This window comes from Bemisia tabaci, chromosome 1, assembly GCF_918797505.1.
Source record: "Bemisia tabaci chromosome 1, PGI_BMITA_v3".
Lineage (NCBI taxonomy): Eukaryota > Metazoa > Arthropoda > Insecta > Hemiptera > Aleyrodidae > Bemisia > Bemisia tabaci.
In genome coordinates, this window is record NC_092793.1 from 42,930,458 (window position 1) to 42,957,465 (window position 27,008).

Here is a 27,008-nt window from a genome sequence, read left to right on the forward strand (position 1 = left end):
ATTGGTTTTTTAAACCACGACGTGATCAATTTCCCTCTGTTTTTTATGACAGTGACATCCAAGAAATTTAAAGAGTTGTTGACTTCACGCTCGAGTGTAAATTTGATATTGCTCGAAAAATTATTGAAAAATTAAAAAAATCGAAAAATTATTGTTTTGTCGCCTCAGTCTCTGCCTGAAGATGGTGCGAATAATAAGCCACCGAAACGTAGCATTAAACAAATTTGTTGTTTAAAATAAATAAAACGGTTATACAACTCATGAAGTTCGCTTTATATATATATATATATATCGCACATTTTTCAACTCAGGGCTTCAGGATCGATGCTCTTTGAGCGAAAATTCCGGAAAATTACGAGGTCGTACCGTCTGCAATAGTTAGATATTTCTTCGAAATCTACCTAAAATCAAGAAGCCCATTTGGCAACAAAATAATTGTTATTTAAAGAGAAATTCATTTAATGTGTCCTTTGAGAAATCACTCATACGCTCGGTGTCAACAAGAAATCAAATAATTAAAGAGGCAAAGAAAGAGAAGAAGAGGAAAGTATCTGCGTTTTTTTAAATAGATCGACACTGTGCTTTTGGAATTTTGATCCTTAAATGAAGGGGTCCGCATAAAGAGGACTTTAATACTGAAGTAGATGAAAGCCGGGAGTTCATTGCATTGCAACAGTTCACCTTCATCTGACAATGTACTTCTTCACACTAAACTTCACACGACAGTAACATGCGCATTTCTTTTTGCTCCAAAGGCATCTTTTCGGGTTCAAAAAATCTTAACTCATCAGACCTCACGCATATTCACTATCACAAATGGTGAGAGCCTAAGTCGATGACTTATTAAGTGTAAATTTGCCAAATGAAGACCTAAGCCTCGATGGCTCAGTAGGAAGGGCGATAGGTTCGTAAACTGTAGGCCCCAGGTTCAAATTCCGATAGGTAGGCCAAAATTTGCAAGTCGGTACTTGTCATTGTTGAATTTGTAATTTCCCGCCGATCATTTATCAATCGGTGTGCCGAACCTCATCGGTCATCCACCCCTGTAAGCAATACTAAGCAATAAGTTATATCCGCATCCCGCCCATGATCGCAGCCAGATACAAAAGTATTGTACAAGTTATTGAATTGAAATCAAATTTTATAAGTATTTTAAATGAAATAAAAGTGCCTCCGCACAGGTTTTGATAAACCGGTCTTTTCATTGCGTTACTTCAACATGGTAGCAGAAGCTAGTGGTTGGTAAATTCGTGTCCGAAAATTCGCCGGTCTAACCGTATGACCTTAATGTGACCTCGTGAACCTCGTGTCCGAACTATCGTTTTTTTTTGTTTTCTCACCTAAATTATGGCTGATGAAGATTTCAAATTGAGAATTCCCGTTCTTGATGGCAGTCGAAAAGACTACGACGGATGGAAGTATCGTCTCGAACTACTCCTAAAAGTCGAAGAGTGCTACGAAGCTGTGGACCCCGACATCAATGAAATTTCAGAAGACATCGAAGAGGAAGAGTGGGTTACAAGGGAAATAAAAGCCCGAAACTATTTGGTAAATGCCGTATTTAATTCAGCCCTTGGTTTTATTAGACACGAGAATAATGCTGCTATCACTAATACCTCAATGAAATTGATGATCAAGAGAAAACTGCTAGAGACTAAATTTGATATCCCACCACTTTCTTCAAAAGTTTTGAGAAAAACACCACTGACCTCAAAAACTCAGGTGAAAATGTTAGCAATGAAGACCATCTCAACTATTTGTTGCCAACCCTCCCTGAGTCTATGTCTCATTTGCATGACATTGTCGATGCCTCGCCAGTTGCTCAGCGCAAAGCTGATTTTGTGAAAAAGAAGATAATGATCTCTTTCGAAAAGGAATCAAATGATTCCAGTCTAAGTCTAAGTGATAAATTTGAAGCCCTAAATCTCCAAGCCCACAAGCCAAGCCAAGGGAACTCTAGTGGTAACCCTTCCTACAACCGTGGAAGAAGTCGTGGATTCAGCAGAAGACCGTGGGTGCGAAGCAACAACTCGTCATCGCTGTGGTGGCACAGGACATGATGCCAACGTCTGTCCAAGCTACAGTAACAACCGAGGTGGTTTTTCCTCAAGAGGACATCCGAGCAACAATCGTGGTTCAAGAGATTCAGGCAACTTCAATCGTGGGTATTGAAGTTACCGCAGCAAAGGATACAACGCAAGAAGACCCAGCAGAGGTTTCAACCAAAGCAACGCAGTTTCAAAGTCTGGTAATGATTACTTCTACTCTCCATACGATGAAAATACCTTAAACAGAGGAAATTGTCATGTAACTTCAACCTCTAGTTCCGTAAGTCTCTCATCTGCAAGCCATTCTGCTGATTCAAATCTAATTGTTGAATTCCTTCTAGATCGTGGGTGTAGCGACCATATTGTAAATGATGAAACACTTTTTTCAGGTCTTTCTTATCTCGAAACCCTCCTCGAAATAAAGGTAGCTGATGGCTTTATTTTAAAGGCTGATAAACTAGGTAAAGTGTCTGTCTTGTGTAATGTCTCTGGTAATTTAATCAAAACTGAAATCAATAATGTTTTATATGTGCCAAAAATGAAACTTAATTTATTGAGCGTACCCCCCCCCCCCCAGGGGGGACGCGGGGGCCCCCAACTTTTTTTTTTCAAATGGTAACCCCCATCTTGTGATGCATCGTTAGAAAGATCATAAAAAACTAAGAATTTTGGCGCAAACCGCAAATCAATATCTTAATTTTTGACCGAGTTATGATAGGTCAAAGGTCAAATTTGACCTATTTTCAAAAAATCATGTCTCCGGGTCATATTATCTTAAAGATAAAAATAAGACGGGAAAATTTATCAAATTGTAAGCACTTTCAAGTAAAAATCACAGAAATTACTTCAAACTAATTTTAAGGGGGGTTTCGGACCCCCCAAATACGTCATTTTGAAGGTCATACGATATGCTCGCGAAATGAGCCAATTTCCCCTTACTTTTCCTCAACATTATCTTAGTAAGTTCAAAATTAGTTCAACATTGCGTTTTCAAGTCCCTAAATTTTGAGCAAAGTTCAAAAAACGAGATTTTAGGTGATTCAATTCAACCATTTAAATTTCATTTTTTTTTAAAACTTTGTTCGAAATTTGGGGACTTGAAAACGCAATGTTGAACTAATTTTGAACTTACTAAGATAATGTTGAGGAAAAGTAAGGGGAAATTGGCTCATTTCGCGAGCATATCGTATGACCTTCAAAATGACGTATTTGGGGGGTCCGAAACCCCCCTTAAAATTAGTTTGAAGTAATTTCTGTGATTTTTACTTGAAAGTGCTTACAATTTGATAAATTTTCCCGTCTTATTTTTATCTTTAAGATAATATGACCCGGAGATATGATTTTTTGAAAATAGGTCAAATTTGACCTTTGACCTATCATAACTCGGTCAAAAATTAAGATATTGATTTGCGGTTTGCGCCAAAATTCTTAGTTTTCTATGCTCTTTCTAATGACGTATCACAAGATGGGAGTTACCATTTGAAAAAAAAAGCTGGGGGACCCCGCGTCCCCCCTGGGGGGGACGAAAATTTTAACCCCCCCCCCCCAGAAGATGGACCCCTTTAAGATAGAAACATTCCCAAAGTTTCGTTTTTCTATCTCTAATCGATCAAAATTTACGAGGGGGGGGGGGGGGGTACGGACTTTTGGGACACCCTGTATAACTTTTAAGTTAGTTTTGGAAGTTCTTGTATATTCAAGGTGTTCTGTGTGAAATTTTGATGAGGATATATGTATGTCGATGGTTAAAGTGCGAAACCACGTATTTCCATTGCGGTGTTTCAAAATCTCTGCTCCTATCTTATTTTTTTGAAAAAGAAATACGTGGTTTGGTACTTTCATCGTCGATATGTCTTTCATGCGTAAGTTTACCTCTTACCTTATTTTTTGCTCCACTGAATCCGTGTTATTTCCACTTGAAATGGTTCATTGTGCTTTGATAAAGAAGAAAAAAACCAACATAACGCTATTGTTTGCGCTGGCACGTTGGATATATTTTTCCTCCGATGGCACACCTAAACTTTGATCGGTTGAGAAAATCCTAAAGTAATGTTAGAACATTTATTTTCAATTGTTGATGCTGAAAGCTCTGTAAGTCTCTTCAAAAAATTGGATCAAAATTTCAAATCGTAATTAGTAGTATGAGTAATGTTCTAAGCATTTGAAATTAATCATTTCTGAGACTGGCATCAGCACTGATTAACTTTGACAAAATTTGTAGTAGGGTTGTAGGAGCTGTGATACCTGGTGTTCCGTATAATCAAACAATCAATTTCGCTCTGTTTTCTACATCAATACTTTTAAAGATCGTTCACTTTCCAGTCCTATGTTTTCTACATCTTCTTACAAATAATATTATACGCGGTCCGGCGTGACCTTGAACTTCTCGGCCCCGTCTCGCGGCCCCCCTGTGTCCCACACCCCTGAAGATCGATCGGCGAGACCCCAGCGGCCGAGTCTCCGGTCCCCCCGCCGGGTTTTCCGGGCCGACCCTACCCGGGGGGTTGCTGCAGCCCCTAAGAGTTTTTTTCGGGAAAACCGCCATCGCTCGCGCCACGTTCGTCCTTCCGGCTCGGGATTCGGCACACGGGTACACTCGGGTGGCCGGAGCTTAAGTCCAAAGAATCGCTGACCCCGGCCTCCCAGGAAGGCGCTGCGCCCCCAAAGGCCGTTTTTTCCACCCCCGCACGGAGTGCCCCACTTTTTACCTTCCCGTTCGTCCCCCGGGCTCCCGGTTCCGTCTGCGGGTCGGCTTCGGGTCGGCGACGTTCGGTCAGGTTGGATTTAGCGATTCCTCTATCCGGGGATGCGCTGGTGCCCTCCGACGGTTTTCGGAAAAATTGGCCTGGCGCCCTTCCTGCTGCATGGCCGATCGGAGCCGCGTTTGGACCGGAGGTTCTGCCCTTCGCCCCGCGTTGGGCGGTGCGAGCGCCCCCCGGGGATCCGCAACGGGGGAGCCGCGGGAGCTCCCCGAGGGTACCGTTGCCGATCCAGTTTCTCAGTAGGTTAAGCGGATTTTGGAGACGGAAGGCCGGATCGCTGTTGCCATGGTTATGCTATACTTATATGACTGCGCACGGCTCGAGCGCGCAGTGTCGCAAGATCTCGCTCACCGGCGGGATTGTTTTGAGCTAAGTCCGTCGGGAAACCTGAATTCGACAGCCGCGCATCTTTTTCTTTTTTACTTTCCATTTTTAAACTCTGGTGTGGGAAGCGTGGTGGCCGGGGATTTTAGGGTCGCTGCGGCAGTTCAATAATTTCATTCATAAGAAGAGAAGAGGAGGAAGATTTGAATTGCTCAATCGCAGAACACGGCCGATATTCTTAAATTTTAATATTTTTCATCACTTGTATGTTCTAGCGTTGCATTGCCAAAAAAAATTGAAATTAAACGCTGAGTCCTGCAATCTTAAGTTTCAGCGGTCGCTATTACACTGTGCGATCGCAATTACTCCCCAAAATAAATTAAAATGTTCCCAGCTACGTTCACTAAAATTGACCGCGATTGCAATAATATTCACCAAAGTATGCGTGCTTATAGTATTTCTTAAAAACTATTTATTTTCGATGCTTCCATGTCAGGCCATTAAAAAGACGTTAAGAGAGAAAAATAATTTGATTTTTATGTTTTTTTTTTTTTTTTTTTATAAAGAAAATTGAAGAAAAATTATCCGTACGGAATGTACAAGAACCTCAAAATTATAAAAAAAAAATAAAATCATGAGTTGAAAAAACGCTAATTCCGCGAGTTTAAATAATCGCATCAAACACAGTTCAGGTACTGTAAAACGCATGTTAGCGCCTACATTACAGAAGGAATATTTCACGCATTGCGCGCTCACTAAGGGTGCGTGCTGGAGTTGAGAATTTGTAATTTGTCGTTGTAGGGCCTACCGCAAGGCACTTTGTGTCCTAGGATTTTGCACTCTTGGACTCAGTAACATATTTTTTGTTTCAATTAAGCCTCCATCTGACGGTCCATTGCAAATATTTTACTATCCTATTCCACTCCCCGATCCGAGAAATCTTTGTTTTGCTATGTTGTCTTTTCAGTTTGCTGATCAAAAGCATCAATCATTGATAAAATGGGAAGCATACAAGAAAATTTCGCGAACGACAATTTATCCATTCCAAATATTCTTCAATGTAGCGCAAAAATAGCGCAAGTGATCGAGTTATTAACGAGATACATACTTACTGGGAACAATGGTCGACTTTTAATTTTTTTAGATTTGCCTGAAATTGTTCAACCCACCTTGAATAGATTTATGAACGCTGATATCGAATATCACGTCCGTTTTTTGGGTTAGGTGTTAGGTCCATGTTCCCCGCAAAATTAGGAATTTTCCCTACATAAATCTAGCTTCTCCAGAGAAGTATCAGTGTTCCGGAGAATCTGTGCATGATGGATAAAAGCTGAAGCCGTGTACGGATTCAGCAGCCAAAATCTCATAGGGAATTTAGTATTGCATGCCTATTAAAGTTTCTTTCTAATCCTAATATCGAGATTTTTCCGGACCAGTGCTCCTATTCGCCCATATAACACCATCCCTAGTAGCCAAAATATTCTTTTTAATAATTATCTAAATAGCAATTTAATATATATCCAAATAGCTATGAAATAGGGTATAAAATAGCCAAAGTTAGATGTAAAATATCCTATCTAAATACCCTATATAGTGTCCTTTTTTTCAACTATAAATACCCTATTTTATAGCTTTCTGGACAGCTATAAAATGGGTATCTGAATACCTATTTAATAGGTATATGGATACCTATTGAAAAGATATTTAAAAGGTATTTCAATTTTGAAAAAGAACCAAAATTGAGACCTTGAAAACCATAAGGTGGTAAGTGCATTGATACGTTGCCAAGATTGTGCAACTGTATACGATAAATGCAGCAAATCAAAACCATGTAGAGGTGAAACTCTTTTAGCAAAAATTCCCTGGGCTATGCTGATTTTTTTTTTTTTTTTGCATTAAGGTTTGCAATTATATGTGATTTTGGTTTGCAAAAAATGAAGTTGCTCTATCATAGCAACGTTGCAATGTACATATCATCTTATGGTTCTTAAGGCTGCAACTAACAATACTACGAAAATTCATTAACATGTTTAAGAAAATATACAATAATTCTTGGGTTTCTTAAATGTTAAGGTTGAATGATGCAATTTATTCCACCCATTTAGTGTTTTAAATTATTCACTATCCCATAAAGTACATGACTTCCCTTAATTTAATTGTTCAAATAATGTCTTACTGCTACACAAAAGGGAGGAGGCGCACTTATTATAATACAGAAAAAGATTGTCCGCAATATTCTTAAATGATGCAAAGGTGCCGGATTTTGCACGGATATTTTCGGAAGATTAGATGCTAACTGGGAACTGGGTATGTATCCCTTGCAACAGGGTGAGGGGCTTGAAAGAAGAAAAAAACCTAGTACATAGCTGTAAAATACATATTTTCAAACATAAATTTTAAACCAAGATAAATGCGCATGGAATAGCTACGAAATAGCTATAAAATAGCCTTTCTGGCCGATACCTATTTGCTAATCCTATTTTGGCTACAAGGGATGTATAATTCATCCGATTGTTTTGCGGCGGAAAGGAAATAAGGAAAACATTTTTCACAGGTAACTAGTGGCTGATTCCCACTCAATTTTTGCCTCTGAATCCGAAAATTATCTTATTTTTAATCTAAAATATACCAAATTTTTGAAAAATAGATTTTTCAGCTCCAAAAAATCCCCTTTTATTGGGATATTGATTTTTCCGAAGGTTTTGGAAGTGATTGAGGATCATTTTCGGCTGCACCCTAGTAGCAGAGCTAAATTCACAGTATAAACGAAGTATAGCAGTTATATAAAGAGCGTATTTATATAAAGAATTTATAATCAAACTATAACGGTTATATGAAATATATATAAAGAGTGTATTTAAATAATAAAATATGTATAACTGAAGTATAACGGTTATACAGGGTTATCCAAAAGTCACCTACCACCCCTGTAACTTTTTTCCTATTTGTCATAGAAGTTTGAAATTTTGGGAATATTCCCCGGTTTAAGGTAGCAACTTTTTGGTCCCCCCAAAATTTCGGCCCCTCCTAAGGGGGGCGGGGCTAACTTTTTTTTTCAAAAACCAACCCCCTTTTTTGTGATACTTCATTCGAAAGATAATAAAAAAAGAAAATTTTTGGCGCAAACCGCAGGTCAAAATGTTGATTTTTGACAAAATGGCGGCCGGTCAAAGTTCAAAATGGCGGGAATTTGACATCTCCACTTTTTATCGGCGGATTGGTCTGAAACTCAGGATCCCAGGGTTTTTTGGGACGAGAAAAACGATTCTGGCATTAGTTTTCCAGAAATGTCAGTCCTTTTCAAAATGGTGGCGGTTAAAATGGCGGCTTAGAGCGGGAAGTGGATATTCAGGCTGCTTATCGTCGGATTTGTATGAGATTTGGTATCCGGGGGTATTTTGGCACGAAAAGAACGAATCTTTCATTGGATTTTTGAAATTTTTAAAAACTTTAAAATGACGGCAAAAATGCGAATGGCGATGGTGGATACGGATTTTCCGTTATTTTTCCGACGCCATTTTGACGATATTCAGTGTTTCAAAAATCTAGTGAAAGATTAATTTTTTCCGAGCCAAAAACCACCAGAGTATTGACTTTTGTGCAAATCCATCGGTAAACAGCTTTGATATGGATTTTCCGTCATTTTTTCGCCGCCATTTTGAAGTTTTTAAAAATTTCAAAAATCCAATGAAATATTCGTTCTTCTCGTGCCGAAATACCCCCGGATACCATGTCTCATACAAATCCGACGATAAGCAGCCTAAATATCCACTTCCCGCTCTAAGCCGCCATTTTAACCGCCGCCATTTTGAAAAGGACTGACATTTCTAGAAAACGAACGCCAGAATCGTTTTTCTCGCCCCGAAAAACTTGAGCATTCTGATTTTCAGACCAATCCGCCGATTAAAAACGGAGATGCCAAATTTCCGCCATTTTGAACTTTGACCGGCCGCCATTTTGTCAAAAATCAACATTTTGACCTGCGGTTTGCGCCAGAAATTTTCTTTTTTTATTATCCTTCGAATGAGGTATCGTAAAAAGGGGGGGGGTTGTTATTTGAAAAAAAAAATTAGCCCCCGCCCCCCAAAATTTGGGGGGACCAAAAAGTTGCTACCTTAAACCGAGGAACATTCCCAAAGTTTCAAACATCTATCTCAATTAGGAAAAAAGTTACAGGGGTGGTAGGTGACTTTTGAATAACCCTGTATAAAACATTTTTACAAATAACTTTTATGTAAACTAATTATAAAGGTTATTCGCGCACTTTATAAAATTATTTGATTAATAACGGTTATATGACGGCGGTTTCCTTTGAACATCCCGTTACTTAACCGTTATACGAGTGGTATACTTTCGTTAAAATTTTTTTTATATAAATCTGCTAGGTACTAGGGCAGCGTCAAGAATTGAGTGGGAATAACTCCACTTGTTGTGTGAGGAATAAAATTTTCTTCTCTTCTCCGACGCATAACGATCGGATGAGTTTTACATGGCCTTATAAAGGCGGAAAGGAGCACTTGTCCGAAAAAATATTAATGTTAGGAACAGAGAGGAAACGTGAATGAGCATGCGATAAATGGCTCTTGTGTGATTTTGGCAACTGAATCCGAAAATCACCGTATTTTTCTCCCGTCATTCAGTCTGCATAAACTGCTACGTGTGAAGCACGTAAGGGTCGCTAGTAGTTTAATAAAATTCCCAGAAAGTTAAAGTGGTGCGAAACTTGCGGAGAATGTTTTTTAAACGATAGAATGCATCGAACATGTTTGATATTAAAATGTGATTTAAGAATGTTAAATCATATTTTGGAGGATTTTGCTTTGAATAACAATAAAATTATTAATTAATGCTGAAGGTACCCGGGCGCGTAGTAGCGATTCTTGAAAGATGCCTATGCATCTCCCATTAGAATTGGGCCCAGAACGGAATCTTGTCATACCTTCACCTTTTGTAGAAGAAGGTTAGAGAAGTTTAAAAATGGCGGAGGTTTTGATCCAGCCCCCCGGGGGATGGGCGGCAGGGGGGGGGGGTCAAAGAAAAATCAACTTTTGGGCACTTTTGAACGGTTGTATATATTGAGTTGAACTTTTTTTTAAATGAAAGAGCATAAAAAACCTCTCTATCGAGTATAAGAAATTTACAATCAGTTAATTTTTGGCAAAGATATGGCTCATCGAATTTTTTGAAAAATTTTAATTTTGGATTTTTCAATTTTTCGATGTGGGGGGGTTACACGAAACGTTATGAATATGTATGCAAAACATAGCCCTTATTTTTTTCTTTAAAATGAGCTAAAGAACATGGTGAGGAAACGATTAGTTGCGGAGTTACGCTTTTTCTAAGTTGACGTATCTAGTTGACCAAGTAGCGTCCGTCACGGCCAGCCAAGGGGCTGCGCCCTCTGGATTCCCGATCACTCGCTACGCGAGATGACTCCCTGATCGGGAATCCAATGACAACAAGGAATTTAATGACATTTCCGGCTAAATCATGGGTTTTCCCAGGGAGGCAGCCTCTCGTCCCTCCCGGACTCTACTGTTGCCAGATGAGTTGCTTTTTTAGCACTTTTCCCAATTCAAATCCATGTAAAATATTTTAGGGGATAAAGAGAAACGATAACTTCGAAGACATGAATACTTTATTCTTGTATCAGATACACGAGAGCGAGACAACGAAAAGCAGGCTACATACTTGAAGGAGTCGTTTCTCTTTATCCCCTAAAAGGTTATGGGCCCAATAATTGCGTGCGTGATTATCGGATTGTGCGTTAGTTCGGGAAACGTGATCTGATGTTTCGAACTTTGAAATTCTTCACAAAAGTGCGTAGCCGGTCTAACAACCCAAGCAAAAACGTGGCCTAAAGTTATCGGTATCGGTATAGTTTTGTATTTCGCAATCGAAGTCAAATCATGAGTGATGCAAAAGGAAACAAGTTTATGTTTAATGTGCGGATACTTAGTAGAACTAACTTTAACAATTTGAAGTTCAGGATTAACTCCATCCTAGATCAGAAACAGATAACTCATGTGCTTGAAAGTGATGGACCCGCGGCCGACGCAGTGGCTGAGACAAAGAAGAGCTTCAAGGAAATCGACGCCAAGGCAAAGGCAATTATCATCCAAGGTATTGAAGATAAACACCTAGATATAGTTAAAGATTCGAAAACAACCAAACAGATGTTAGAGACACTGCAAGCAGTATTTGTAAGGAACAGTGCGTTCACCAAATTAACTTTATGGAGAAAGTTAATCAACCTGAAATGTGGGTCCACCGACAAACTTGAAGATCACTTTCTCAAGTTTGACGTCATAACCAGAGAGCTGGAAGATGTTGGTACTAAAATTGACGAACAAGATAGAATCTGTCACCTGCTACTTTCTTTGGGGAAAGATTATGATACAGTTATCACCGCTTTGGAAACCATTCAAGATGTCAAAGTGGACTATGTGAAGGCGCGTCTCTTGGATGAAGACATCAAGCTGAGGAATCGTAGTTCGGTACCTGCCAGTGGATCATCAGAGGCTAGTTTCGCAGCAGGAAGTAAGCAACTATGTTACGAGTGCAATGCTGAAGATCATTTTGCCCGTGATTGTCCCAGGCGCTCTCAAGGAAATCGTGGAAGAGGCAACGGATATCACCGAGGAAGTAATCGTGGACGCTACCATCACCGAGGAAACAACAGAGGACGCAGAGCAGAAGAGGATCAGCTCACATTTCTGAAGAGAAGGAAATATCTTTCTTCGCATTCAACACAAAGGAAGTTAGTTTAATCAGCAAAGAAGAAAATGACGTTTTTATTCTAGACTCCGGAGCAAGCAGCCACATGATGCAGCATGGTATGATTAAAAATATGTACGATATTTCCTATTTTGATAAAGGATTTCCTATTGAAATCGCAAATGGCGAATCAATGACAGCTGTTGCTGTAGGAAAATTAAAATATTTGTGTCATGAAAAACTTATTGTAATTGAGGCTCTAATAGTTAAAGAATTGACCCACAATCTGTTGTCAATTAGAGTACTTGTAGACAAAGGATACAAAGTCATTTTTTCTCAAGGTAATATACGCATTTGTGGAACAGGTTGGAAAATTGAATGTGAACAAGAAAAAGGATTGTATTATTTAAAAGAAGCTCTTGAAAGACAGGAAAATTGTAATATTGCTAATTCGTGGCTTAGGCGATTAGGCCACCTGAATAACGAGAGCTTACGACAGCTAGACTTACCTGTTACTAATAATAAGTGTGAAACTTGTATTGAGGGCAAAGCCAAAAGACTACCATTTCCTTCGCATGAAAAACGATCTCGTTTTATAGGTGAATTAATTCACTCAGACATAAGTGGTCCTATCACACCAACAACGATTAATGGTGAAAGATATTTTCAGGTCATAGTTGATGACTTTTCGAACTTTGTTGTAGTAAAACTTTTGGAGACTAAAGATGAAGCAGAAGAAAATCTTATTTGTTATATTAATGAGGTAGAAAGGCAAAAAGATGTATTTGTTAAAAGAGTACGACTGGATAATGGCGGAGAGTTTACGTCTAATTATTTCAAAGGTATGATGCGACAAAAAGGTATCTTGCTCGAGTACACAAGTGCTTATAGTCCATCACAAAATGGAAAAAGCGAGCTTATGAATCAAACATTACAGAATAAAGTTAGAACAAAACTTATAGACTCTGGAATCTTGAAGAATCTCTGGGGAGAAGCTATCCTATGTAGTGCGTATGAATTGAATCGTTCTCCCTCAGAGAGTTTACCTGCTGGTAAAACACCAGCTCTTCTTTGGCATGGTAGACAAGACCTTAGTAAACTAAGAATATTTGGATGTAGGGCTTGGTGCATCACTTTGCCAAAAGAATCAAAATTGGAACCACGAGCTAAACGTGGAGTAATGGTAGGCTATTGCGGTAGTGGTTACAGAGTCTGGCTTCCACAAGAAGAAAAAGTAGTAAAATCTCGGGATGTTAGATTTGATGAATCAGTCGCTGAATATCGAGATCATCTAAACCAAGAAAATCATACTCCGTCCGACAACTGACCGACAATTGACCCAAATTGTCAAGAAAATGAAGCACACAATAAACCTTGTATTGAACCAGATAAGGAAAGTGAGGTAAATATAGTTAATAATCCAACAAGCACTCCTAGCTTAAGTTCTGATCTTTCTTCCAGTAAAGATAAGAAAATACAATCAGGTAGAACTGTCAACTTGCCAAAATATTTGCATGATTATATAATCTGGAGGTTAATTATTGCATGCTATCATGTGCGAAAGAACCAAAAACCTTCAGCGAAGCCAGTAAGTGTCCAGAGTGGAGAGAGGCTATTAGCAAAGAGTTGAATTCGCATGAAAATCTAGGGACTTGGTCCCCTGCTACTTTGCCTGAGGGGGCTAAAGCTATTGAGACCAGATGGGTTTTTAAAATTGAGGATGACGGGACGAAAAAAGCTCGTCTTGTGGCAAAAGGGTTTCAGTTACAAACTGATAATAATGAGCATTTATATGCACCTGTCTGTAGGCCAGCCACTCTAAAACTCTTATTGTCTCTCACAGCAAAGAAAAAGTGGGCTATGCGTCAAATTGATGTACCCACTGCTTTCCTAAACGGCGAATTGGATACTGAAGTTTACATTAAAAGGCCAGAAGGAATTGTCACTGATTGTTATGTTTTTAAGCTCAATCGCGCTTTGTACGGTCTTAGAAATTCACCTCGATGTTGGAATGATACTTTTACCGAAAAGATGATCAGCTATGGTTATAAAAGGTCATCCTACGACTATTGTTTGTACTATAAAGATGGTGTTTATTTGTTGATACACGTTGATGACTCATTAATCTGTGGGGAACCTCAGAAGGTAAATGTTTTGATAAATATTCTTCAAAAAGAATTTAATGTCAAAGTATTCGAAAAAGTTGAGCGTTTTCTCGGAATGAGTATCAAACAAACTGAGACCTCCATTGCGATAAATCAAACTCAAATGATACAAAATTTATTAGAAGAATTTGGAATGTCAAAATGCAATCCAATTGCAACTCCCTTGCCAGCAGATTTTCATATTGATGATGCCCCAGTAATAGAAGATGTGCCTTACAGAAGATTAATTTGTAGTTTAATGTATATTGCTGTTACCACGAGACCAGACTTATGCTTTGCGGTATCTTTGTTGAATAGAGTACTTGGCCGACCCACAGCTGCCTGTTGGAATGTCGGTAAGAGAATCCTGAGGTATACTTAAGTGGAACCAAAGATTTAAGTTTAGTATTTAAAGGTTCACCCCATGATGAGTCTCTTACTTGCTACTCAGATGCTGACTGGGCTGGGGATAAGAGAGACCGCAAGAGCATCAGTGGCTGTATGGTTTTTGATAGTGGAAACCCAATTGCCTGGTTTTCTAAAAAGCAGAATTGCGTAGCAATTTCCTCAATGGAATCCGAGTTGTATGCAGCTTCTATTGCTGTACAAGAACTTGTCAACATCAAAGGAATTTTAACAGATATGAATAATTCTCCTAAAAATACTGGACTCCTTTTAATAGATAATGAATCTACTGAGTCAGCAATCTGCAACTTTGAAAATTCAAAAAGGGCTAAGCATATCGATATAAGGGCACATTTCATTAAAGATTTGTATAACAAAAAGGCTTCTGAAATTCAACACATTCCTAGCTCAGAAAATGTTGCTGATATTTTCACAAAAGCATTGCCCAAAGAACTATTTGTAAAACACCGAAACAAAATCCTGCAAAATTGTGTTTAATTTTTTCTTTCTTTCCTGTATGTAAATTCATATTACTCAGTTATTTAAGAGAATGAAAATGTAACTCTATTTTTTTTTTCTCCATCAAAAATATATGGAGAACAAAGTTTCTAAATTTCTACTGCATCCACTTGTATTCTAGGATTGCCAATGCTTGTATCTTGTTGGGCGATCCAAAGGTTTTTCCTTAGAATTTAAAAACACTTTGAATAGAGGGGGGAGGGGGGTGTCTCACATACATTGGAGCGCCATCTGTCGGCCATTCACTTCTCTCACTATCAGAGCCTCCTTCTCTTTTATCTCTCCCCTACTTTGTTCGACTCCTTCAAGTATGTAGCCTGCTTTCCGTTGTCTCGCTCTCGTGTATCTGATACAAGAATAAAGTATTCATGTCTTCGAAGTTATTGTTTCTCTTAAATTTATCCCCTAAAAAAATATTCACATTTATCGCACAAACTGGCAACCTCTCGAGTGAAATAGCAAAAGGTAGAATCGCTGAAAGTCTGAATCCTTCGAAGTTCATATTAATGATGTCATGATTGTCTTTTACTGATCATTATATTTTTTTCTGGTATCCAAAATCAATGCTCATAGTTTTTTTTTGTCCTTAAATAGTGATCATATGCATACTACCAAATCACAAAAACCACTTATGACAAAAGTAACAAGCAGGCCAATCCATTGGCGGATGCAGGAGGGGGGGCAATGGGGACATGGTGGGGACCCCTTCCCCCTTGGACCAATAAAAGGGGGAAAGAAAGAAAAAATTAGGAAGAGAGAGAGAAGAGAGTGCTCCGGGAGAGTGTTTGGGAGACAGAAAGTGCTCCTAATAATTTATTGAAATGGTGTCAAGAGAGAACTTCAGAACTATTTAACCAATTTTACGAAGCCAAAGGTTACTCAACACCGTGCAGAAATAGATAGGCCATATAGCAAATTAAATTTCTCTAAAAGAGGTATTACCTATACCTATTCGTCAATTTTCAACTTTCAAATAATGCATAGATTCCATGAAAACTGCTTAAAATTCAAACTGGGAGGGCTACTTTTTTTTGAAAATTTTCCGGGGAGAGACCCCCCTTGCTCTAGGGGTATCCCCCAGATCCTCCATTTGACATCAGCAAATGCCCCCCCCCCCCTCCTACTCACTCTGGATCCACCGCTGTGCCAATCGCCACTGCGCCGTTTCCAAATTCCAGATCGGTTTACATTAAATAGAAAATGGGGGAAGGGATATTATGTATGGCATATTCATCCTTATACAGGGTGGCCCAGACCTACCGTACCAGACCTTTTTTTCGGTTAATTTGGGTCGCACAAAGTCCAGGACCGCGGGGATGAATAGGGAATCGACCCCAAGGAGTCCGAATTTCATGGTCCCAGAGCCCCCCTGGCGAGCCTCTTGGGGGGTAAAAGGGGGGTCCGTACTTCAAAAGTTAGGGTTTATGTCAAAATTTTGAAATTATCTCACTGGAATCAGAACGTACGGAAATTTTTAACTTAAATCGAAACCAAGCAATCCAAAATCGGCCCATCCGTGTCCAAAATACCGACCCCTAAAGGTGGGGGACAGAGCCCACTTTCAATAAAATTCAAGTTCGTTAAATTGACGTGGAGACTCGGAAAAAATGAGCATTCATGAGTAATCGACCCCAAGAAATCCAAATTTGAGGGTCCCGTTCTCCTCAGAGACTTTCCTGGTGGGGCACAAGGGTAACCTCCACACCGGTTAAATTTAAAAGTTCAGAGTCCCCCTGTGCCCCACCAGGAAAGTCTCTGAGGACAACGGGACCCTCAAATTTGGATTTCTTGGGGTCGATTACCCATGAATACTCATTTTTTCCGAGTCTCCACGTCAATTTAACGAACTTGAATTTTTTTGAAAGGGGGCTCTGTCCCCCACCTTTAGGGGTCGGTATTTTGGACACGGATGGGCCGATTTTGGATTTCTTGGTTTCGATTTAAGTTAAAAATTTAAGTACGTTCTGATTCCAGTGAGATAATTTCAAAATTTTGACATAAACCCTAACTTTTGAAGTACGGACCCCCCTTTTACCCCCCCCCCCCCCAAGAGGCTCGCCAGGGGGGCTCTGGGACCATGAAATTCGGACTCCTTGGGGTCGATTCCCTATTCATCACCGCAGTCCTGGGCTTCGTGCGACCCAAATTAACCGAAAAAAAGGCCTAGTACTGTAGGTATGGGCCACCCTGTATGTATGCTTGCTAAATGGTCAAAATGTTGTAAAATGTTAAACAATTACGGAGATCAGCGCGAAACAGGGTGCTCCCAGGCGCAGCTGCGGGACTCTGGCCGGAGGCCCATTTACGGACCCTGTCGCGTCAACTTGGAAAAGCGTAACTCCGCAACTAATCATTTTCCCAACATGTTCTTTAGCTCTTTATAAAAAAAAAAAAAAACAATGACTATCTTTTGCACACATACTCATAACATTTTGTGCGACCCCCACATCGAAAAATTTAAAAATCCAAAATTACAATTTTTCAAAAAATTCGATGAGTCATAACTTTGACAAAAATTAACTGATTGTAAATTTCTTATACTCGATAGAGAGGTCTTTTTATGTTCCTTCATTTAAAAAAAAAGTTCAACTCAATATATACAACCGTTCAAAAGTGCCCAAAAGTTGATTTTTCTTTGACCCCCCCCCTCCCTCCACCCGGGGGGATGGATCAAAATCTCCACCATTTTTGAACTTTTCTAACCTTCCTCTACAAAAGGTGAAGGTATGACAAGATTCCGTTCTGGGCCCAATTCTTATGGGAGATGCATATATTGCATATACCTCTTTGGCAACACTCCATTTACGTGTATGTAAAACAATAGATTATTAGTGAAGCAGTTTGCCTCATCTAAAGCGCACTTCACACGTCGAAAGTGCGAGACGAAAATGAAGTCACGTGGTCGTCGCTCAACAGTCGTTTTTTCGTAAATTTCAAATCGTTTGATCCAAAGAACCCCGCACAGAGCATGGGCTCAGCGGCTCTCTATGAAAGTTGATGAAACTTTAATAGACCCTGGTAGCACAGCTCGGATCGGTAAGGTTTTAGAAACATTCCACTTGTGTCGAAACTGATTCATCTCGATGAAACATATTAGAAACATTTCAGAAATGTTTCAATGACGCAAATACTTTGAACATTTCATTGAAACATATCCAAAACATTTTGAAAATGTTTTCAAATTGGATACATTTAACACAACAGAAATGTTTTGAAAACCAATCCAAAACATTTTACAAAAGAAAAATTTGGAGGGGAAATGAAATGTTTTAAAAACATTTTGAAGACAAAGTTGCGAGTCATGTAAAATATTTCATCAGAGACAACATGTTTTGAACACAGTTTAAAAATATTTTCATTTCATCTTACAGAAACGTGAAAACAATGTTTTTAAAATGTGTTCAAAATGTTTTCAAATTGTTCTACTATCACTTTTTAAAAACGTTTTCAACACATCTCCAACATGTTCTCAGATACTTCTAATTTCGAAGTGTTTGGTGATATGTTTTGGAAATATTCTGAAAATGTTTCGAATGAATCTACAGCTTGTTTCAACCAACTTCTCAAAGTGCTGTCAGATACTTTTCCTGCACGACTCAACAACACCTCCCAGCAACCTATCTGACACATTTTAGATATGTTTTCAATTATTAATAAATATTACTAATTGGTGCGGTATATCTCCAACTCATTTTCAAAACGTTTTAATTCTCTTTCCGATCAGCATCCTCAATTCATTTCAAAACGTTTTGAATATGAATCGAACCAGTGTCGCTGAAGTTGTTAGAAAGTATCATATAGATATGGCAACCATGGATCATGTGACCAGGTCAAACCCCACTCCTCACCACACTCATACAACATGTCCGACCATGCAAGTTCTTGAATAAACAGGTGTATTCTCGTAAATGTCTTTATTTTATGTTTCATCAAAAGTCCTTTAAAAGTCAAGATAAAACATGGCGCAGTCGAATGTATTTACGTGCCGAAAGTGTTTTGAAAGCCAATAGTGAAAGCCAAAGTTATTGAAAGTGAAATATCGTATCAAGTGCAAACGTGACTGTGAACAGTGAAAGCCTATTCTGAAGCCTAAGGTGAAGCACATGCAAATTTGAAAACTGTAAGTTTTGGATATCTTACAATTATGGAAGTTTGTTCTAAACCAAAACCGTTGAGCGTCAAAGGTAACCTCAAAGAAAACTGGAAGAGGTTCAAGCAAGAATTTGAAGACTTGCTAGTCTCAATGGAATGGGACTCAAAATCCGATAAAGTCAAAGCGGCCAAATTAAGAAATTTAATTGGTCCTGAAGGTCGAGAAAGAATTGAAGCTCTAGGTCTACAAACGTCTGAAGACTATAGTGAACTGATATCGAAACTAGATGCTTGGGCGGAACCTCAGAAAAATATCACAATGGAACGAGCTAAGTTCAGCTCTCGAAACCAAAATCCGAATGAAAGTTTCGACGAATACGTGTCTGATCTAAAACGTCTGATCTCCACGTGTGAATATGGTACTCTCAAAGATGAGATTCTAAAAGACCGAATTGTCTTGGGAGTAGCGGATGTTAAGTTAAAAGAACATCTTCTCCGAATCTCTGATCTCACCCTAGAAAAAGCAGAGAAGTTAGCACATGCGGTTGAAACTGCTAAAGCAAGCATAGCGGTGATGTCATCATCCGAGCAACATGAAGCAAACCATGAAGTGAATCCAGTCCAAAAATTCAGAGGTCGTGGTCGCGGGCGAGGAAATTCTCAGAGGTCATCCAACTCGCAGCGTGGTCAAAGCAGAAGCAACCAGCCAAATGGACAGTATCAACAACAAAGATCTCAATACTCTCAATCACGTAGTGGAAACCGAGGTGACTTTAACGGAAATTTCAGAGGTAAACAGTCTAATTATTGTGATAGGAATGATAACTATTATTGTAAAAAGTGCGCAACAAAGCATGGGCCGAGACAATGTCCAGCCCATAATAAAGAATGTGGAAGGTGCTTTCAATCTACATCATTTTGCAAGGTGTTGTAGGGCTAATAATGTAAATGAAGTTAACGTAGAAGAAAATAATAACGATGTTGTTAAGCGAGCAGTCGAATCCGTTGTTTACAGAGAATGTCATGAGCTAGTAGCGTACAGCCCAAAAGCAAGTTTTTATGAAGCCAGGGTAATAAATTGTGACAAAGCAGATAAATGTCTTGAAACTGCCACTAAGAATTTAGAAATTGGAAAGCCAGCTGAAAATGCTAATGAGAGTCAGGTAAATGTCCTTGATGTCCAAGATCACCCAAATGTCAGTAGCGTTGGTGAACAGAAAAAGCCAAGAAAGGAATGGAGAGAGACAATATTCCTTGAAAACGTTCCGGTTAGTATGAAACTGGACCCGGGGAGTGAAGTAAACACTCTACCAGAAAGTATTTTTAAAGCTATTTTAAAGAAAACTAAAATTCCACTGGAAAAGACAAACGAAATATTAGGTGGAATAGGTCACGGTGTAGCTAGACCTCTAGGTATTGTAAGAAAGGTGGATTGTAAAACAAGTTTTGATGTGCGAGGATATTTTGATTTCTATGTCACAAAAGATAGTGACACTAAAGCATTATTAGGTATTGAAGCGTGTGAACGCCTTGAATTAGTAATAAGAAGGGTGCACTCTGTTAGCACTAATGCAGAACAAGCAGCTTTTGTTGAGAAAAATAGAGATGTTTTTACTGGTAGCGGCAAAGTTCCAGGTTTAGTTAGTTTTCAGGTAAAACCGAATCCTGATTTTAAAATTTTACCTCCGAGGCGGTATCCGATTGACACAAGTGAAAAACTGTTGAATAAATTAAATAAATTGGAGAAGCAAGAAATAGTTTTAAAAATTCCAATAAATGAAGAACTGTTATGTGTCAGTAATATATTAGTCCGTGAAAAACCGGATGGTGATTTACGGTTATGTCTTGATCCAAAAAATTTAAATGAGTGCCTCATAACAAGAAAATGTGCTATCCCTACTGTTGATGAAATCAGTGCAAAGCTGTCAGGTAAAAAATGGTTCACAGTGTTTGATGAAAAAGAAGCGTTTTATCATTTTGAACTGGATGAATACTCAAGTCGTTTGTGTGCATTTAACACGCCTTTTGGAGTTTATAGATTTTTACGTATGCCTTTTGGGATAATCTGTGCAGCAGAGTGTTGCCATGAAAGAAATGTAACTATTTTTGGAGGAATCAAAGGTGTGACAGTGTACATCGATGATATCCTCGTAGCTAATGACACAGAAAAAGAACACGATGAAAGCATCAATCTGGTAATAATTCAGGCCAGAAAACATAATGTTAAATTTAAGTTGTCAAAACTTCAATACAAACAAAGGTTTGCGCATTTCACTGGGTTTATTTTTTCGGAAAAAGGAAGGCAAATCGACCCGGAAAGAACGAGAGCGTTAACTGCGATTGCAGACCCCAAAAATAAAAAAGAACTAATGTCAATAATGGGGATGTTGAACTATGTAAGACAGTTTTTGCCTAATCTAAGTAATGAATCAGCTCCTTTACGTGAGTTACTTAAAAAAGATGTAGAATTTTTGTGGACCCCGTATCACTCTGAAGTGTTAGCAAAATTAAAAAAGAGAGTTGCTGAAGCACCTATTTTAAGTAATTTCGATTCGTCTCAAGAAATAGTGTTACAATCTGATGCGTCAAAATCAGGAATTGGAGCATGTTTGATGCAGTTAGGTAGACCAGTTGCCTATTTTTCTAAGGCTCTGACAGAAACACAAACCAACATCTGGGGTCAAATCGACAAGGAATTTTATGCAATAATTGCAGCGCTTGAAAAATTCTACCAATTTACTTATGGTAGAGATGTAACTGTTGAATGTGATCATAAACCTATTTCTTATTTGGTTCATAAGGACATATGTAAAATTAAATCTCAAAGATTGAAGAAATTCAGACAAAGGTTGTATAATTTCAAAGTTAAGATAATATTTAAGCCAGGTCGAAAAATGTACATAGCTGATCTGTTGTCTAGGCAATATTTGCAGGATGTAGCGGAAGACGATCCAGAAGAAATGGAGTATGTCCATTCCGTCCTAACTGAAGAAAAAGGTAGTTTAAGTGATTTAGAAGAGTTGAAGCGAGAAACAGAAAATGACCCAACTCTACAAATTTTAAAAGAATACCTACTCAATGGTTGGCCTAATAATAAAAGTGTTTGGCCAGATAATGTAAAACCATTTTGGAAAATTAAAGAATTTTTGTATCTAGAAGATGGAGTAATTTTTAACGATGAGAGAATTGTGGTTCCAAGAGCAATGAAAGAAAAATGTCTTACGCTGTTGCATTTAGGTCATTTTGGTATTTCAAAAACTATTGCGAAAGCCACTGAATTGTATTATTGGCCAGGTATGAATTCTGATGTAACGAATTTTGTAAAAAATTGTCCGATTTGTGAAAAATTTTCAATGAACAATCGTAATGAACCCTTGATGCCCATCGAATTACCAAAGAATGTATTTGAAGTTTTAGGTATTGATTTTGCTGAGTTAAATGGGGAGAGTTTCCTTATTTTAGTGGATTATCTGTCTAAATGGTTAGAAATAACAAAAGTCCCATCTCACCATGCTAGAACGGTGATTAATGCTGTAAAACCAATCTTTGCAACGCATGGTTATCCTAAAGAAATTATTTGTGATAATGTCCCTTTCGGAGCCAGAGAATTTAAAAATTTCATTGAAGAACATAAGGGTAAGGTCCTAACAACCAGCCCAAATTTTCCTCAAGCACATGGAATGATTGAAATTTATGTAAAAATAGCCAAAGGAATGATAAAGAAAAGCAAAGAGTCTAAGGTTGATCTTGATGAAATGCTGTTAGAATATAGAAACATGCCTTTGACAGGTATGAAAGTCAGTCCAGCTCAAATTTTAATGAGTCGTCAGTTGAGAAGCAAGTTACCTGTTAATCCTAATCAGTTAAAACCTAAAGTAGTGAATGCAAGAGAAAAGTTTCTTGAAAAGCAAGCTAAAGTTAAAGAACAGTTTGATAAATCTGCTACACGATCTGAAACTGAGTTTAAGGCGGGTGACAATGTTGCTGTTCGAAAAGATAAAATCTGGATTAAAGGAATAATTGTAGGTCCAGCAGGTACCCCTCGTTCGTATATTGTTCAAACAGCTCATGGTAATTTGCGTAGAAATACTTTTCATTTAAAAAAATCTCAAACTGAACGTTTCAATCCACTTTTGCAACAAAATGACAACTATGATTTTCTGGAGGCAGAATTAAATGATAATACCCAGTTACATAATGTAATTGAACCTGATAATAATGTAACCCCAAATGCACAAGTTGTTAATAATGCCCTGCCTAACGGTCAAGCGCAAAATAATGAACCTGAAAATGTAATTCCACGTAGAATTAGACGTGTCCCTCAGTGGCACAAAGATTATGTTATGTAAAACTTAGAGTAAATTCTGTTTTGTAACCCTCTCAAATGTAATCTGTGAATTGTACTAAAATTTAAAAAAAAAAAGAAAATTTCTCAAAAAGGGAGATGTAAAGTAAGATTTAAATTTTTTTTCTCAAAAAGGGAGATGTTGTAATGTTAGAAAGTATCATATAGATATGGCAACCATGGATCATGTGACCAGGTCAAACCCCACTCCTCACACACACTCATACAACATGTCCGACCATGCAAGTTCTTGAATAAACAGGTGTATTCTCGTAAATGTCTTTATTTTATGTTTCATCAAAAGTCCTTTAAAAGTCAAGATAAAACAGCTGAAGTTTTAGAAAAATGTTTTCAACACATCTCCAACACGTTCTCAGAAACTTCCAATTTCGAAGTGTTTGGTGAAATGTTTTCGAAATATTTTGAAAATGTTTCGAATGAATCTACAGCTTGTTTCAAGCAACTTCTCAAAGTGCTGTCAGATACTTTTCCTGCATGACTCAACAACACCTCCCAGCAACCTATCTGACATATTTTGGATTGGTTTTCAATTAAAAATAAATATAATGTCTTTGAAACCTTTTTGAATATTTTGTTCGAATTTATACGTCACTTAAAATGTTTTTGACACGTTTTAGAAATGTTTCATTGAATTACATAGAAACATTTCTAGGACCTTTCTAAAAATTTTCCTACCTAGTTCAAACTGAATCCACCAGAGGGCGTTGAAGTTTAATTTTTCAATTTTACCAAATTTCAGCTTAATTTTTCGTCTCAAGCTATACTTTTTGGACATTTAATTATGTGGAGGTTATTAACACGGTTAATTCCTTGTATGAATCGAGTTCATCTCCATAAAAGCTCAAAAGTTATGGATTATCTAGAATATTGAAACCGTACATCGTGCTTTGCGTATACTTCTCTAAAGTGAAGGTGTTCTAATCCCTCTGATAGGTTGATAATGATGAAGTGTAACGATTCAGCCCTCATGCAGGGTTGGTATAAAGGATGCCTGCTGTGATGGTTCTAATTCCACAGCGACATTAGTTAAAACAAATGTCTGAAAATTTTTGATACTTATAGCCTCGGTGCCGATACCTCACTGAGATGTGTTGAAAAGGTATGAGAGACATCTATCGGACGTATCTGTGAAACGAAATTTAGGGGTGACATAGAGTTGTTTTAGAAACCTTCTCAAAACCGTCGGGACACATGATATGTTTTCAAGATGTTTCAACAAACCACTGAAAGGTTTTGAAAACATTTTTGAAACGTTTCGACGATACAAAGGAATGTCATGCCTCTCACCGAAATGTTTCAAGAATATGTCAGATATATTTCTGCGACGAATTTGTGGTGCCGATACCTCACTGAGATGTGTTGTAAAGGTATGAGAAACATCTATCGGACGTATCTGTGAAACAAAATTTAGGGGTGACATAGAGTTGTTTTAGAAACCTTTTCAAAACCGTCTGGACACATGATATGTTTTCAAGATGTTTCATTGAAATGTTTTAAAGAAATTTTTTCGGATCAATGACACATTTTAAAAACATCTTCAATCTGACCTGTGCTACCAGGGGATTGTTATAAAGTTCATAATTAAGGGAAAGCCAAAAAATTAGCTCACTTTTACGAGTAGAAGCTGAGATATTCGCGATTGAACCCGGACTATTTTCTGTGCGGCGGAGGTAAATGGGCGCTCCGCGTCGCCGTCGCCTTACCTTGCTCGAGCACTTCGGCCAGGAAACCCCCTCTCCCCACCAGGTAGCTACGATGTCGCATTGTTTACACTCACAAGGGGAACTTACGGACCTGCTGCCTCCGATTGGGCTGAATTTTTTTTTACAGACTCTATGGACCAATTCTAGAGGTGAAGTTGAGCCGTTTTCCCGAATGCGCAATAGGAAGGGCGTGAAAAATTCCCAAAAGTTGCGTTTTCGGCGTGTGATTTGGTCTTTCGGCGCTTGGCAACACTGAAGCAGCCTCTTGTACCGCTTTATCGGCCTGAAGGTTTCAGCGGAGTCCGGAGCCCTACTGCACACGTACTGGTTCCATGATAGTGATGTCCCGGGTTCGATCCTCGACTTTTTATTTTCCGCATGATCACGTAACATTTTATTTTTAATTCTTCATCCGCATTTATAAATCAAGCAGTTCCGATCACTATCCCCCCCCCCTCATTTTACGTACATTTTCCCCCGATATTTATTCACAGTGGCCACATATAATCGTATGAAACTTCATTGATATAAATTAATGAATTAAAAAGCAAAAGGCTAAAATAATGTGTTTCTTGTGACCCTTGCGTGCACATGGGTTTGGGTTGCTCTTCGATTTATTTACACATTACATATTTTTCCAGGAAAACCATTGGGAGCAATGTAGTAACAAATAAGGTTTTGCCTTTGCTTTTTAATTCATTAATTTATATCAATGAAGTTTCATACGATTATATGTGGCCACTGTGAATAAATATCGGGGGAAAATGTACGTAAAATGAGGGGGGGGATAGTGATCGGAACTGCTTGATTTATAAATGCGTATGAAGAATTAAAAATAAAATGTTACGTGATCATGCGGAAAATAAAAAGTCGAGGATCGAACCCGGGACATCACTATCATGGAACCAGTACGTGTGCAGTAGGGCTCCGGACTCCGCTGAAACCTTCAGGCCGATAAAGCGGTACAAGAGGCTGCTTCAGTGTTGCCAAGCGCCGCAAGACCAAATCACACGCCGAAAACGCAACTTTTGGGAATTTTTCACGCCCTTCCTATTGCGCATTCGGGAAAACGGCTCAACTTCACCTCTAGAATTGGTCCATAGAGTCTGTAAAAAAAAATTCAGCCCAATCGGAGGCAGCAGGTCCGTAAGTTCCCCTTGTGAGTGTAAACAATGCGACATCGTAGCTACCTGGTGGGGAGAGGGGGTTTCCTGGCCGAAGTGCTCGAGCAAGGTAAGGCGACGGCGACGCGGAGCGCCCATTTACCTCCGCCGCACAGAAAATAGTCCGGGTTCAATCGCGAATATCTCAGCTTCTACTCGTAAAAGTGAGCTAATTTTTTGGCTTTCCCTTAATTATGAACTTTATAACAATCTATTAAAGTTTCATCAACTTTCATAGAGAGCCGCTGAGCCCATGCTCTGTGCGGGGTTCTTTGCACCCGAATTATTGGAACACCTCTTATAAACTAACAGCTGTTGAGTCCCGGCTTATCATCGGTTGCTGCGCGTAACGCGCAAATTTCACGGAATCTCGCGGCAAAACTCATCGATGATTTGATTACCTCAATTTTCAGCTCCTATTTTCGGCGTGTGAAGTGGGCTCCAATCGATATTTTTATCAGATATTAATAAAAGAAAAACAGTCTTGCCAACTCGTAAAATTGCCACTGCGAGAGCTAAGCACTTCCAGAGTCATTCTAATGTGCTTCCAGAACTATCTTCAATTTTGGTATGTAAAAAAAAAAAAAAAAAAAAAAAAAAAAAAAAAAAAAAAAAAATTTAGAGCAAACAAATTTTCGGGAAAGAAGTAAAAAAGGTTTGCACTTTACAACAGAAATTCCAAATTTATAAAAGATTTTGATCATAATAATGAAAAAAAATTGAAACAATAAACATTCTCGGAGGAGGAATAAAATAACATACAAA

At 38.5% G+C, this 27,008-nt stretch overlaps 1 protein-coding gene across 1 annotated transcript in view; it reads left to right on the forward strand.

The window, feature by feature from the left end:
* Positions 1-321: 321 nt before the first annotated feature.
* The window catches only part of LOC140224733 (uncharacterized), a 76,765-nt gene continuing 50,078 nt past the window's right edge, over positions 322-27,008 (forward strand). The window contains exon 1 of the mRNA XM_072301174.1: positions 322-2,248. Coding sequence (XP_072157275.1) covers positions 2,057-2,248 — 192 coding nt within the window. The 5' untranslated portion in view covers positions 322-2,056. The remainder of the gene's footprint in view (positions 2,249-27,008) is intronic.